The sequence below is a fragment of the Marmota marmota genome, unplaced genomic scaffold, assembly GCF_001458135.2.
Source record: "Marmota marmota marmota unplaced genomic scaffold, marMar, whole genome shotgun sequence".
NCBI classification, from domain to species: domain Eukaryota; kingdom Metazoa; phylum Chordata; class Mammalia; order Rodentia; family Sciuridae; genus Marmota; species Marmota marmota.
Window position 1 is genome coordinate 9203656 of NW_025999891.1, and position 16258 is coordinate 9219913.

General features: G+C 42.7%; 2 protein-coding genes across 2 annotated transcripts in view; both read left to right on the forward strand.

Moving 5' to 3' along the window:
• The window catches only part of Slfn5 (schlafen family member 5), a 24718-nt gene extending 22471 nt beyond the window's left edge, over positions 1-2247 (forward strand). Inside the window, 1 exon segment of the mRNA XM_048794993.1 lies at positions 1877-2247. Within this exon segment, the coding sequence (XP_048650950.1) occupies positions 1877-1944 (68 nt within the window). The 3' untranslated portion in view covers positions 1945-2247.
• LOC107155318 (schlafen family member 13) lies at positions 1964-2933 on the forward strand. The gene is made up of 2 exons (XM_015501213.2): positions 1964-2247; positions 2430-2933. The coding sequence occupies exons 1-2, from the start codon at positions 1964-1966 to the stop codon at positions 2725-2727; spliced, it is 582 nt and encodes a 193-aa protein (XP_015356699.2). The 3' UTR covers positions 2728-2933.
• The last annotated feature ends 13325 nt before the right edge of the window (positions 2934-16258 follow it).

Here is a 16258-nt window from a genome sequence, read left to right on the forward strand (position 1 = left end):
GCTTAGTGCTTGGTGTATACTCTGATAGGGGCAGGGTCCAAGAAGCAGCCTCCGCAGGCTCCGCAGCCCTGGGCCAGGGCGGTTCCGGGACGGTTCCGGGAGCCGGAACTCGGCCGCCCCGCGCTCGGTGTTCTCTCCGATAAGATCAGGTTCTAAGAAGCACCCAGGCGCTGAACCCTAGCAATCTGTCTGCAAGCCGCAGGCGAATTGCAGCCTGAAATTACCTGATCTATGGCTGAATGAGCTGCGGTCAGTCGAAAACAGGGGAGGTGACGTCAGTTTACCAACATGGTGGCTGCTGGCCTCCTCTGTGGTCTGACCGGTGTGGAGAACCGAGATGGACCGCTTCCTTCCCCCGTCTCGAACCCAGAATTCAGCCCTGAGTACGGTGCTTGCGCGGCTGGCAGAAACTGCAGCGCTGTAACCCTGCGTCTCTATCCCAGCGCGCGCTGCAGACTCTAGCCGCGGGGCGATTTGCTGAATAAGCAGTGTTACCCTCCGTGCGACAAACCTCTCGCGTTTGAGTCCCCGTAGCCGATCCTCGTGCGATGGAAATCCTTCCTCCAGGTTCCGGAGCACCCCACTATTGCTGGAAATTCCTAACAAGATATCCTTTAGCCGTCCTGACTTGTCATACTCCCACACAGTGAAGCAGCACACGGGGGCAATGCAGTCCCCTCGCCGCCATCTTCCTTCTCCAGGAATGGAAAAGTGTTTTTAAATACCACTTTCAAAAGGTATTTTTTAAAAATGTATGTACACAAAGATTTTTTGTTACTAAGTTCTAAAAGTTTTAACATATGTATAGGTTTTTGTAACCATTGGCACAGTTAATATACAAAAATCTCCATTCCTCCCCCATAAAGCTCCTTCATACTGCCCCCTTGTGGTCACAGTCTCCCAACCCTAACCCAAGGCAGCCATGGATCTGTTCTCCATACCTAGTTTTGCTTTATGGAAGGTCCTTAAATGAAGCCATAGAGTGCACAATGCTTGCCAGGTATTAAGATGGCACATGAAGGACTTCCTCCCCACCCTTGCCTCCCCCTCTCTCTCCCCATCCTTGCCTGCTCCTCTTTGACATGGAGACTGCTTGGAGGTACCTCAGGGGTACCTGAAACAAGCACTCCTTTCTTGGACCCGTGCTTTGTTCATGAACCTCATTTTGACCATCTCACTGCTCTCCACCTTTCAAATGGCTTACCTGAAGTCACCTTTGAGAATCAGTTTAACTGTCTTCCTCTTCATGAAGACTTTCATATGAAAGTGTCCCTGTCCTTGATGCTCACATAATATTTGGTGGACTCTTTTCCAGTAGCCTTTATGACTTTGTGTCATAAATATTGCTGTCTCTATTTAGGAGAGCCACTTATCAGCTCGTAAGCCCTGTTCATCTTTTTCTTCCCAGTGTAGAACCTAGTACTGCCACATGGTGGAGCCCAAGTGATGGCTGGATCTGGTACATATGCTGGTGATTATTCCTTGTCTGGGATTCTCTAACTTATTCTAGTTCTTTCCTTGTCTAGTATCATCACACAGAGTTGTGTATACTCCAGAAAGCCTCTACCAAGAACTCTGCTCAGAACATAAAGGACTTAGAGACTTAATAGATAGAGAAATGCGCCCTGTCTCCCGAGGAATACTGATTTTTTCTCGAAGCTGGGCTGTGGACTTGGGTCTGAAAGAGAATCAGGGTGTTATCTGTGATGCCCTTCTGATTTCCCAGAACAACACCCCAATCCTCTACACTGTTTTCAGGAAGTGGGATGAGAGGTTCAAGGATGATTCTATGAAGGTTGCCTCTTCTTTGAAGTAGAGGCTGGTGGACACAGGAGGCTACACTGGGAGAGTGTGCATTGTTCCCTTGTTCTTCCAGCTGAATCCGGTCGGAACACCAGTGACACCACACAGTTCAGTAGCACAAATTTACCCAGAGTCCTATAATCTTACCACCATCCAGCACATGGAAACTCTGCTACGGTCCCTTGTGAGAGTCTTGTTTGCCTTCAAATCCTTTGTAAGTGAAGAGCTGGGCTCTGAGACTTGGAACCTGCTCACAGATCAACAGTATGAGTTGCTTTCAAAGAACCTTCACAAGACCAGACAGCTGTTTGTTCATGGCTTACCTGGGTCAGGGAAGACCACCGTGGCCCTGAAGGTCATGCAGAAGATCAGGAATGTGTTCCATTGTGAACCACATGAAATCCTCTACGTCTGTGAGAACCAGCCCCAGAAGAAGTTTGTGAGGTACTCAGTCTGACTATGTTCACTTTCTTTTCTTGAGTAACTTTGGTGTGGCTTTAAGTTTATGTGATAAGATTTCTATTGCATTTACCAGGTCCAGGAGAGTTTAAGAATAGAGTAGGCTTCCTTTGTGTTTGATTGAAGAAATCTGACTGTGTTTTGTTTTTTTTTTTTTACACTTCCAGCAATAAAAAAATATGCAAGGCAGTAACCCGGAAATACTTCATGAAACATGACTTTGCAGAGATTCAACACATCGTCGTGGATGAAGCTCAGAATTTCTGCACCAAAGATGGGGATTGGTATAAGAAGGCCAAAACCATCACTCAGAGAAGAAAGGATTGTCCAGGAATTCTCTGGATTTTTCTAGACTACTCTCAGACCAACCAATTGAGCTGCAGTGGCCTCCCTGCTCTCTCAGACCAGTTTCCAAGAGAAGAGCTCACAGGAACAGTCCTCCATGAAGATGAAATAGCTCAATAGCTACAAGAAGTGATGCAGACAGTCAGAGAAAATCCTCCTCCTAATGTCCCCCTTGGATCCCTGGTGATGCTCCATGAACCTAACTGGACTTGGGGTGTTCCAGGTAGTGTAGAAACTGTTGAGTTCTTGGGCTTGAAGGAGACAGTGATCTACCTAGCAAAGAAGTGTCAGAGAAGTGTCCCCAGGGACATTGCTGTGCTTTTCACCAAAACAACTGAAGCAAATAATAATAATAATAATAATAATAATAATAATAATAATAAATTTCTAAAGGCAATGAGGAGAACAATATCTCAGCTCAATGAGGAATTGGATCCATTCGTGCAGATCAGTGATGCAATGGATATTCTGACTGGTAACGTTGTGTTCGACGGTGTCCGTCAATTTTCAGGCCTGGAAAGAAACATCGTGTTTGGGATCATTTCCCAGAGACTGAGCCAGCCATTTTATACAATCTTCTATTCTGTCTGGCTTCCAGGGCAAGGAAGCATTTGTATATTTTGAGAGTTTTTAACTGATGGGAGCATGCCGGTCTTAAGTTAAGATAGACCTCAACTCTAGTTAACTATGAAATTACTTGATCTAAATGTGTAAGCATCAGACCTTTAGTAAGCACTCATTCATCAGACCTTTAGTAAGCACTCATTCACTCATTCTTGTGTTCTTGTCAGCATTGGGGGCTGGGGATAATGTGGCAAATAAGACCCCTAAGATTCTTCCTGGGGGCAGACACTAAATAAATGCAGGTACCAGGCATTTTAGATATTAATAGGGGATATCAGAGAGAGCACCCTGAGACTCAGAGATTGTGTGTGTGTGTGTGTGTGTGTGTGTGTGTGTGTGTAGGGAGGGGTTGGATATTCATGTTAGGGAAGTTCTCAGTGAGAGAAAAACTAATCATGGGAAGATCTCGAAGCCACATGTGCCAGGCAGATTCAGATATTTTCATTATTTTTAGCCCAGTCATGTGCAGAAATGCTTGAGTACGGTGTGCAGGGAAAGTGAAAGGTGGAGAGGGATAATGTGTCTGGCATTGTGGAGGCTGGGACCGGGCAGGGTGTTTCCACATGTAAGACCACAAGCTACAAATTATAAGTTTTGACTGCGTTATATTACTTTATTATTTTTCCCTTTGTCTTTTAATGGTTTTAGTGTTTGTGATCTCAGTCTTTTAAAATATCTTAATTTTTTTATGCCTTTTGGTTATTTGAAATCTCTGCTTTTTAGATCTGCTTTAATATTATCCCTGTGGTGAATCTTCTGTTGGTACGTAAGGTAAGATTGTCACATCACTGTTTACAGCAGCTCAATTCACAGTAGCTAAGCTATGAAATTAATCTAGGTGCCCTTCAATAGATGAGTGGTTAAAGAAAACGTGGTATATATACACAATGGAGTGTTACTCAGCTATAAAAAAGAATGACTTTATGACACTTGCCAGCAAATGGATGGATCCGGAGACTCTCGTGCTAAGCGAAATAATCCAGTCTCTAAAAATCAAAGGTTGAATGTGTTCTCTGGTTTGTGGGAACTAAATCCACAATAAGAGGGGGGGTGGTTAGGAGAAGAATAGAAGTTCAGTGGATTAGGCAATGTGGAATGGAGGGAAAATAAGGGAAGACAGGAAAAGGAAAGACAGTGGAATGAATCTGACATAATTTCCCATGTACAAATATAAAGGCAGCACAGTGAATCCCACCTCCATAACAATGGGATTCTAACTAGAATCGAAATGAATTCTGCTGCCAGTATAACTAAAAAGAAACAATTTAAAAAAAAGAAAGAAAAGATTGCCACAGTCCTCTAGGGAAGCACTGTTTGTTTAAGATGATTGAAGACTAAAGGGGAATGAATGTACTGAACTCAAAGGTTATATTTTGTTTTCCACTTAATTTAATAACCAATGAAATTATAGAGTAAATTTAATATCCTTATTTTTTGAAAGGCCACTACTACAAAATGTGAATCCCTCATTTGTCCTGGGTCTCTAGGAAACTCTCCCAATATTTAAAGGCAAATAAATCCACATTTTTTTTCAGAGACAGTAACTAAAAAATTCAGTTAATTTTCTATTAAGAATAGTAAGACCTTTTTATTTCCTAATAAGGAAACCTAAATTTCTCATTGTAAGAGTATAAACTTAAAGCTACAATTGGTTCATTTCTGGCAGCTAGTTACAATATTAAGAACTTTACTTTGAAGAATTTTAGACACAGCCAGGCGCAGTGGCACACGCTTGTAATCCCTGCAGCTCAGGAGGCTCACACAGGAGGATCTTGAGTTCAAAGTCAGCCTCAGCCAAATTGAGGCACAAAGCAACTCAATGAGACCTTGTCTCTAAATGAAATACAAAATAGTGCTGGAGATGCATCTCAGTGGTCAAGTGCTCATGAGTTCCATCCCTGGTACCCCCAAAAAATATTTTTTTCAGACACATTCACAAGAAAACACGGACTTAGGTGATTATGGAATGAATTACAGCTAAGTTGGAATATATTACTAACCTCTTGCTCCAGAATTTCAGCATAGGAAAAGTCTGTGGCTCCCACCAGAAACTAGAATAGGAAATAATAACTATTTCAAGTAGAAAATTATCTTTGTAGGAAAAAATACCATTAAAAAGTGCAAGAAGCAATGCACTGGGAAAATATCAGCAGCAAGTGTCACAAATAGTTAATTCCTTGTTGATTTTAAACTTCTTAAGCTGGGGGCAGTGGTACATGCCTGCAGTCCCCGTGACTCAGAAAGCTGAGGCAGGAGGATCCCAGGTTCAAGGCCAGCCTGGAAAAATCAGTGAGACTATGTCTCAAAATTAAAAGGGCTGGGGAATCTAGCCCAGGGGTAGAGTGCCTCTGGGTCCCATTCCCCAGTACCACCCAAAACCAAAAAATATTCCTATAAATTGAAGAGAAAAATTCTAAGATCCTGAAAAGAAAAATGGGCAAAGAAAATGACAGGTGGAAAAGGAATTTAGAATAGTTCCTAAACATATGGAGACAGTCATTCATGATGGCAGAAATACCAATTGACAAAATAATTAAGTATGATAGCATACTACTTGACAGGAAGAAAAGCATCTTCATATTTTTTTAGAAATTAATACCACTTCTGTAGAGAACAATCTGGCAGTGGTTGTCAGAAATTTAAATGTATATATCCCTTTACCTAGTAATTTCTCTTTTGGGAATGTATTCTGTATAGATACTCAAATATGGGTAAAATGACTTCTGTAGAGAAGTATGGAATTTCACTTGATTTCTAGTAACAGAAAGTAGCAAAATAGTAAATAACTACCCAGAGTGCCTAATAGATTATGACAAATCAATACTAAGAAGCCATAAAAGGGGGATTTGTATATGTATTAATGTGGGATCATCTTTAAGGTATATTGTATAGTGAACATGCAACATTCCCAATAATATCCATCTTATGCTTATAGAATTGATATATGTTTGCACTTGTGAATGCATTAAGTGTCTTTGGAAGTATACCTAAAAGACTAGGAAGTGTTTTGGGAAATACAAATAGGTGCCAGAGGGAGAAAAAGACACCTTTTGCTTTTTATGAGTTTGGGTTCTGTACCATGTAGTAATTTTGAAGTGATTTTGCTATGTGTATTTTACTTGTTGTAGTGGTTTTATGAATTCCTTTCTCATTTTTCAATCAACCTGAATCCTTGGATAAACCCTTCAATATCATAATGTTATATAGTTCTGTGTTGGGAATGAAGTATGTCAAAATTTGAAAAAAAAAATGGAAAATGCAATCATATCATAATAAATCTTTACCATATAGAATTTATAAATGCTGTTTTCATATTGGCTTCAAACTTTTTTAAAAAATTAAAAGTCATAAAACATTGCATCTTAAATGGAATTCCACTTCCTTCTTTCACATCCAATTTCTCTCCTCTTCCCTCCAGGAAGAGGTCTATATGACTTTGGTAGATTCCTTTTACATCATTTGTTAGCAGTTTACACACCTATGTGGTGGCATCAGATCACACCAATTACCATCAGAATGAACTGAAGATGGAAGGCAAGTTTCTTGGAGTTCAAGTGACTGCGACGTTTGGTTTCTGTGGCAACAATATAAATTATAAAGATTCTTGAACTTTTTCTGAGAGCTCTAAGAAACAATTCCAGTGAAAAACAAATTGAGATCAAAGGTGCAACTATCCAGCTTAGAACTTCCATGGAACCAGAATGCCTTGGTGTCAGTCTTGAAGGAACCCCTCATCTCCTCTAGTCGCAGGGCAGATAGGGCTGAGTACCAAGCCAAGGACCTGAATGTAAATACTGCTGAGTTTTATGTCAATTAAATTTACGACAATACCAGGTCACTAACTCCAAGGGAAGGACACTGATGTGGAAGCAGTGGGACCTTGAGGCCTGGAATAAGGACATTTGGGCAGATGCTGAGAACTTTGGTTCCCTGAACATCTTTAAATAGGAAGCCACACTTGTGCCTAAGGGGACTGGCCTTCCATTGACTGAGTGACTCTACATTTAGGCCAGATGTCTCATAACCTGGTATTGATCCTCCTCAGAACTCAGAGCCTTACCTCATAATAAGAGTTAGACCCTGGGGACTGGGGGTATAGCTCAATGGTAGAGTGCACACATAGCATGCCCAGGGTCCCAGGTTCAATCCCCAGCACACACAAGGAAGTTAGATCCCAAGTAGCCCAGATGCAGAAGCAAAAGCCATCTGCAAGGAGGTAGTCTGTACATTAAAAAGTTGCACACATCATCAGTGTGCATTGGCAGATCCTGGGGAACAAGCATGGCAATGTGTACTAAAGACCTTAAATGAGGGAGGGTTAAATCAAGGCTTGGTCTGGCTAAAATCACTGGCACTCAGCTGGGATTCAGTGAGTTGTCTTGGGAGTGTTAATATCTTTCTAGGTTTGGCTAATTGAGGCCTGGCCTCACCTCAGACTGTATAGTTAATATTTTGAAAGCTCTAAATTCCTTGGCACTTGGTAGAGCCTCACTACTCAAAATGTAGCCTGTGAACCAGCAGCATCTGCATCACTGGGAGAGACATTAAATTGCAGAATCTCAAGGCAAAATCCAGACCTTCTTCTCTTTTTTTAATGTTTTTAGTTGTTGACGGATCTTTTATTTATTTATCTATGTATTTATTTAGTTAGTTATATGCAGTGCTGAGGATTAATCCCAGGGCCTCACCCACGCCAGGCAAGCACTCCACCACCAGATGTTCTGGATCAGAATGTTAGTAAGATTGCCATATATTCATATGCACATTACACATTAGAATTTGAGAAGCATTGTTTCAGAAGAAGGAACCCCAAACTCAGTGAGATTGCTGAAATGGGGCTTCTATGTGTTACTTTCTTTGGGACTACGCACTATCCATAATGCCTGAGTGATCCCAGAGGATACAACTGCTCCGGAACAATTAAGACATATATTGGTGAGGAGGCCTCTAGCTGGGCTGGGGAGAGTAGTGAGAGGCAGTTTCTAAATTTCCTCCACATGTTCACTGGCATTTTTATCCTCGTTACCTTAAAATGTATACTACCATATGTAGGATGGGCTTTTTATTATCGCTTTGGTCCAAGTGATTAGGCCTTGGCCAATAGCCTAGGCTTCTACGGACTAATGGAAAGTTCCATAGCTGACTGCTGCCTAGGGTGACCAAGATAGATAAGAAGTCCCTCTGTAGAGCTCTGTTTTAATCCCAGCTTTGTGCTATACAGCGCAGCTTTCTTTGCCATCAGAGTTGATTGGTATACCCAACAGAAAGTAACTCCACCTGAAAGACCCTAAAATAGGGGAAATCCTTTCCCTTGTACATGCAGTTACTGTTGCTGTGTGAGACCTGGAGGGGAGGACTTCTCTTTACCTTCCTCTGGTCACCCTGCCTAGCTTGAGGATCTAGAAGTAAAAGAGAAAAAAAAATTGAATTTTCACATTATAGTTGTGGCATTGGAACTGTGCCTGCAAGCCAACCCCTGATGGTGAGGCTGACCTGAAAGGACCCATGCAGATGGGTTCCTAGATGGTGCCCTTCTGTCTGGGCTTCAGGTGCTTTCTGGGAAAGGAGCAACCACCTAAATTTATGGAGAACATTGAAGAGTATCATTCAAAACAGGTATCAATCTTATAGAAATCAGAGACAGAAAGATTCTCAAATGCCGCAGTCTGGCTGGGCACAATTCAGGAGCCACTTGTCAAAAAAAAGGAACTGGGCTGGGGATGTGGCTCAAGCGGTAGCGTGCTTTCCTGGCATGCGTGCGGCCCGGGTTCGATCCTCAGCACCACATACAAACAAAGATGTTGTATCCGCCGATAACTAAGAAATAAATATTAAAATTCTCTCTCTCTCTCTTTAAAAAAAAAAAAAAGAAAGAAACGAACTTTATTTTTAGAACACACACACCAAAAAACACAGCTCTTCAGGAAAACCTTCAGAGCCCAACTGCCACCACCAGCTTCCCACAAGCCTCTCAACCTCCCCCACTCCTCCTGCTCTTGAGGCCGATTGGGTGGGCTGCATGGGCAGAGCCAAAAAAAGTCCCCCAATGAGCAGCTCCGTGGTCTGAAAGGGCGGGGAAACAACCCAATGAGCATCACCGCAGAGGAGCCAATCAATTGGCAGCTGGAAGTTTGCTGGGGCCACTGTTAGCCAATCATGAGCTGGCAGCTGGAAGTTTGCTGGGGCCCCTTCGGGCTGTGGCTCTCAACACTTAAAGAATAATGATTTTGTTGTAGGGGCCGGTGTGGTGGCGCATACCTGTAATCCCAGCAGCTCAGGAAGCTGAGGCAGGAGGATCATGAGTTCAAAGTCAGCCTCAGCAAAAGCGAGTTGCTAAGTAACTCAGTGAAACCCTCTCTCTAAATACAAAATAACATTGGGGATGTGGCTCAGTGGTCAAGTGTCCCTGAGTTCAATGCCTGGTACCAAAAAGAAAAAAGAAAAATAATATTTATTTGGGAATAACAAAGTATAGCAGTGGGAGTACTTGTACCATGGCAAACTATGAGCATATTCAAAGAGGTTGAGGGAAGGTGAAGTTTTTAAATACAAAATGAGGATTATATCAAACATTTTGAAATAATAATCTTTGATCACAAATGATTAATAACAAGGACAGCTCCAGTCTGAGGTGGCACAGATGGTGGCTGAGCAGGCATCCTGGCAGAAGTACTTTTCGAATGAGGTTGTGGTGGCCTCGTCAGGTCTCAGGTTCTGGCAGAGTCTTCTGTGGTGGTTACTACCAGGCAAACGCGCCTAAGAAGGCTTCCTTCGAAATCTCCCAGCTGCATTTACTTTGTTTCTGTTGTTAGGGTTGACACAAGGGACGCCATTTTGACTCGGTCAACTTCGATATCTCCCCCACCCAGGTGTACACCAGGTTAACAGCCCGGATCCAGGAAAGGCTGCACCTAGCCAGCCCTTCTCAAGAGTGCATATCAGTCACCCGAGAGATCTTGTTGCAATGCAGATTCTGAGTCTGTAGATTTGGGATCCAACCATTTTTAGGGGAAAGGAACTATTTTAGACCCTTTTTCCTCACAGTGGGGTATGCAGCCCAGCAGCTGCTGCATTACCTGAAATAATTTCCCACACCTATAATAGAAAGAAGAACTGCTTTTCAAACAGTCATGGTTCAACCAATGGGAGACCAAACTGCAGGAGGTCTAGTTCAGGTGTGCTGGAGCTGTCTGTGTGCTCCAAAGCTGTCACATAGGGCAGCTGTGACAAGTTTCAAGCTAAGGACGTATGCACCATCATCTGGAGCACAGCTTTCTTGTACTCAGAGTGACAATTCCGTGTCCTCACGCAGACCCTTGCAGCCGTGTCCACAGTCGGTCCTATGTACTCAGAGTCTTCATGTCTCTGAACTAGGGGAGTACTATTAGGTCTGGGAAAGGATTTAGGCTGCACCTATGCACCCAGAAATTGAATTCAATTGTCTTCTCTGGCTCCTAAAATTAGACTACACATCACAATGTCTAGTGCTCCTGCAGGAATCCAAGAGCCTACAGCTACAAGGAACCCATGGGGACTCAGAACACAAGTCCTGACAGAGCAACCCCTAGCCTCAGGACTTCCCTAAGCAGAATTTTGATCAGCTCCTGCCTTGGCGTCACCTCAAAATGCCTAGGTCTGGATCCTGGTTCCTTTTGACTGATTCTGACCCATGAAAATAGGACATCTGCCCCAACCCTCTTGCCTAGCATCCTAGTCCTCTCTGTCCCAGTGTTCCCCAGGCCTTCACAGCCCAGAGTGTCAGTGGAAGCTACCATTGCACATACAGATTCCCAGGCTGGAGAGGAAAGCTCTGGAAGCTACAGACCTGATGGAAGGGATTTTTCTCTCTTCCCATTCTCCCAGTGTCTGGCAAATTCAGAACCTGACCAGAACCTGGTGGGAGAGGTGGGGCTCTGAGGAGGGCCAAGGAGCTGGGACAATTTCCTGAGCACTTAATCTCCTTTGTCCCAACACACCAACTGTTGGAATCTTGGGAGCAGAGAGGCAATCTTATCCCTGGGGCACTGGAGGGTGTTCCTAATGATGCCAGCCCAAAGGCTCGCTACATAGGCACATAGAGGCCAATACTACGGCATCGGTTTTTGCAAAAAGAATGAGGCTTATTGTGAGGTCAGCCAGCAAGAAGTCAGAGCAGTAAGTTCAGATCTGCCTCTGGGATCAGTTGGGATTAGTGGAATTTATAGAAAGGGAGAAGGTGTTTGTTGGCTGGGTGGCGAGAAGGGGAAAAGTTAGGGTTTGGGGCACAGGCCTAGATGGTCATCCTGCCTCTTCACAGGTTGTATATTTCTTTTCCAGGTAGTTATCAAGTTCTGTGGGGTAGCAGGGAAGTTAAGCTTTAAACCTCAAAAAAGTCACTGGCTGATGGGGCTGGCTTTTCTGCATAGGTCCATTTTTGAATAGCTGGTTATAAATTTTCTTTAAGTGGATTCTGGAAAAACAACTTAAGCACTCTGTTACTTAGGAAGTGTATATTAGGGTTTCTTCTGGCCTTTGACATCTTAACTTCCATCCTATGGCCCCAGTGAAACCCGGGGCAGGATTCTGAAGCCAACAGTCTCACTGGACCAAATACCACAGCCTCCCTGGTCTTCTCCAGGTACTTAGAAGAGAATTTCCCTTTTTTTAAGGAGTTAAATATATTCTTTAATTTAGGGTTAAGATAAATTGAGCAAAGTTGATATGTAAAGAGCTTATAGAGACCCCACTCCTGTCTGGAACTTGTTGCCCCACAGGGACCATAGTCCTTCCTTGGGTAACAGAGGGGACACTGCCATCCCTGCCCAGGAAATAGTACCAATGTGTGTCCCAGAGCTCAGATTTATGCCTCAGCCCAGCTTGCAACCTGCCCCAAATGAAGTCTGTGGGTTCCCATGGATTCAGCAAAGAGAGGATTCCAATTGAGATCTGGTCTGAGAAGCCTGAGAGGAAGTGGCTGCTGGGATTTGCATTGCAGAAGAAACTGTCTTGGTTCTTCTCTGCCTTGCTCCTGTCCATGGAGACCTGTGACCAAGTTCTTCTTCTTCGAGAAGATTTTCCTGGCCTCAGTGCCCTGTCGACCTGCCCACCTGCCCATGCTGCTGGGCTGGCCCCGTCCAAAGGCCAAGGCTGAAGATAGTCAGGGGGACTGATGGGCTGTAGCAGTTCAAAATGTGGATGCCGATGCCTACCCAGGACTAGCTCCTCCTCTCCTTTCCAAAGCATTTCTTTTTTCTACATTTTGTTACATCACCAGATTCCCTCCAAGTTATGTGAACAGATGTAAACAGATGTCAAAGTGATATCGATTTAGTATGGATTTGTAAGAATGAACCCTTCATACTGCCCAACCTGCATCCCTAAAATATCCACCAGCCTTACAAAAGAGTGGTTAGCACTTTTGAAGCTGCTCTGGAACAGAAAAGGGAAGTAGCTCTTTATTCTAATGCCCTGCATGTCACTTAGCATGAAGTGCTTTTCTGCCTCTAGTGAGAAAATCATATCATGTTCCTCCTTCACTCTACTGAGATGGAGGATCACATTGATTTTCACATATTAAATCTTTCATTCTCGGATAAATGTATGTGTGTATGTATTTTCCCCTTGATACAATTATGTATAGCATTTCTGGGACCAGTGATAAAAAACACATTTGCTACACTGCACTTGATTTGCTAATGTTTAGTGAAGAATTTTGCACCCATGTTTATTAGAGTGGCCTAAAGTTCATGTGAAATAAGGAATGTCCTTTTTCAGTACCCTGGAGAATTTTGTGTAAGAATGAAATTATTTGCTCCTTAGACGTTTGATAAAACTTGCTGGTGAAACCATTTGAGCCTAATGATTTCTGTGTGAAGAGATTTTTAAGTTCCCGTTGGAAGTATGGTCTAGAACTGGGGACCCACATTCTGGAATCCCGTTATCACCCCACATTTCTGAAAGGAAGTGTATGCCTGGGCAGAACATGGGCTCCTTCCTACCTGGATTGACCTAGCTACTCCACTGGTGCATGTTCCTCCTGCTGATAACAAGCTGACACAGAGTCCTGGAGATGGCAGAGTTGCTCAAAAACACTAGCAGAAACATGGTGGTTCACAGGAGTAAATACACATTCCAAATGTAAATGTTCTTTCCCTATTCATAAAGCTTCTGCTACTATCACCACTCATGGATTCATAGGATGCCTTGTTTATTGCCATAAAACTTTAGCTCCAAACAAGGAACTCATCTTACTGCAATGGTACACCAAGATGCAGGTTGCTAGGGTTGACAAGGGACTCCAGGAGAGTGGGGAGTTGAAGCTCCAAACCTCAGTGTTTGTGTTCCAAAAAAAGAGAAATTACAGACCCAAAAAGCCATGCAGGAGAGCTTCATTATAAGTAAAAGTAGAGTAAGGCTCAAACAAAGAGCACTCCTGAGTGGGTCTTCTCCCAGCCGAGAACGACAAATGGAACAATGCTGTCTCCAAATGGATTGGTGTTTTAGGGGTGCCCTGAGAGCTGGGGTCCACCGAGAGCTGGGGTCCACCTTCAGCACTATTTGACAATCAGGGTTCAACTCCTTCATGTCAGGTGGTAGAGTTTTGGGCTCTAGTTGGTCCTTTCCAGAACTGTCATGGTGTCCACCTAGGGAGGGGAGTGTTATTTACGAGTCAATCCTATGTTAATGTGAGAATTGGGACACCTGTGGCCATCAATTCTAGCTTTACAATGACCTCAACTGACCCTGTCAAGAGTTAGGAATAGCCCCCATTAAACCTTTGATGTATTTCTTATTTGGCTCCTTTTGTTCTCTTTATTTGTATACTTGTCGTTTTCCTGCATTATCTGAGTACCCACTTGCCTTAAAATTAATTTAAAGAAAACCTTAAAAGTAACTTAAGGAAAACCCATGACCTTGCCCTGATATTGGCTTGCATTTCATTTCTCACAATTCACTGCTGCTTAACATCTCTCACCCTTTGAAACTGGCAGGCTGCATGGCAGATGAACAGGAGTGCCCCTGCCTTCCACAGGGACCACACAGGAAAGCAGGTAGAGGGCAGTCACATAGGCAGCTTTGGCAGGGTGCGCCACTCCTCAGCTATAGACCAGCCAGACTTCGTTAAACTTCATAAATTTCATCACGGATCTTCAACAGCCCCATGGCACATTGGACAAATATTCTCACAGATGAGAGATTAAAGCAGAGCACAGCAGTCAAGGTGCCCCAACATGAGAAAGTAAGGGGGCAGGAATGCAGGTCCCACCCCCCTGGGTCAGGGCTCCTATCTACTAGGTGGCAAAGAACCAGGCACACATGGGCACTTCCCTGGTCAGGCACCATGCTGTGGCTTCACCAGACTGAGGTTCTAATGGAGTTGGTGTCTGCTGCAAAGCTTTAATTCAACAAGTTAGCTTTAACAGGAAAGCAAAAATTCTAATCACCAAAATATCCCCTTTACTAACAATGTTACTGTACAAAATTCTGATTTATTTTCAGATTTAAAAAAAATGTAATCACATCATTAAATATTATTACAGCATAATATTAGAAACAACCCCAAATGCAAACATGACATTCAATTTCTCACAAAACATGTTTATTCAGATGTATCATTTCTATACTTTACAGGGTATATCATAGCAATTCAATAGATGTATACAAGTTTCATCATGCAACACTGAATCTCCCCCCAGGAGGTCACTATAGTGTAATCTCCCTTTAGTTTTTTGTGATTAATATCTTTGGATAGAATTCATACTGTGGCAGAGCCAGAGAGACTGTCTCTGAGTGTCCTTCAAGAATGGGGACATTCTAGCATTTCAAGCAGGTATTGATGTAGGACAGAGGAGGCTGGACACTTGAGAAATGTGGAGGAACAAGGTTTATTTAAGCTGGTGTAATCCAGAGGGGCTAATGCCAAAAAATCCCTGGACCCCAGGTATGGAAGTTCTCTGGGATTTCTACTCAGTGAATGGTTACACAACACAATGGCTAACATAATAGTTACTTTTTCTTCCATGTTCTTAGATTGGACAGAGGTTTCACAAGATTTTACTAAGAAAAGAGAAAGAGTAACTTTTGTACATCAACAAGTTTGATTGCTGACATAACTTTTTTTTAAATTGTAGATGGGCACAATACCTTATTTTATTTTTATGTGGTGTAAGAATCAAACCCAGTGCCTCACACCTGCTAGGTAAGTGTTCTAACACTGAGCCACAACCCCAGCCCTGCAGACCTAACTTTTACAAGAAAGAGAAACCTGACCTTTACAATAAAGAGGAGCTAAACCACAATGAGCTCTCTAGAAATCCTGTTGACTTCAAAAAAAAAAAAAAATCTTGTTTACTAGGAGAAAGGCTTATATGTTACAATTAAGGTGGGGATCTTTTGGACACTACATCATTTGGAGTATTTGGAGTATTTGTGATACATCGTTACCCCCTCTATGCTCATTATTTAACCCTTTAAATCAAAAAACATCATCTTCTAGGCTTAAAATTTTATATAATGCCATAATCTTAATTTCTCCCTCCGTGTTTCCCTCCTCCCGCCCCCCCCCAACAGCTGCTTCTATAGTTGACCCAATAGTTTCATTGTAAAGGGGAGACAAATATGAAAGCAATAAACAATAGCATAATCCATACTATGTCAATTAAACTTTTCAATCCACCAAGAATAGAAAAACCATCCTCCAAAGAGTGAGCTTGGTTCCCAAGCCTTAATGCCTTTTCAGGTTTGAACTAGTACATGTGCTAGTTGGCTTTTTTTTTTTTTCAATTTAATTAATAAGTTTAAATTTTATATAAGAAAAGTATACATATTTTTATGACCATTAAAGTGTCTAAACTTCCTTTTAAGCCTTAGACCTTTATGAATTTTTTTTCAATTAGTTATATATAACAGCAGAATGCATTTTGACTATTAAACACAAATGGAGGCAACTTTTCATTTCTCTGGTTAGACACAGTGCACAGTCACCCCATTCCTGCAATCATACATGTACATAGATTAATACAATCCACCTCATTCCACCATCCTTCCC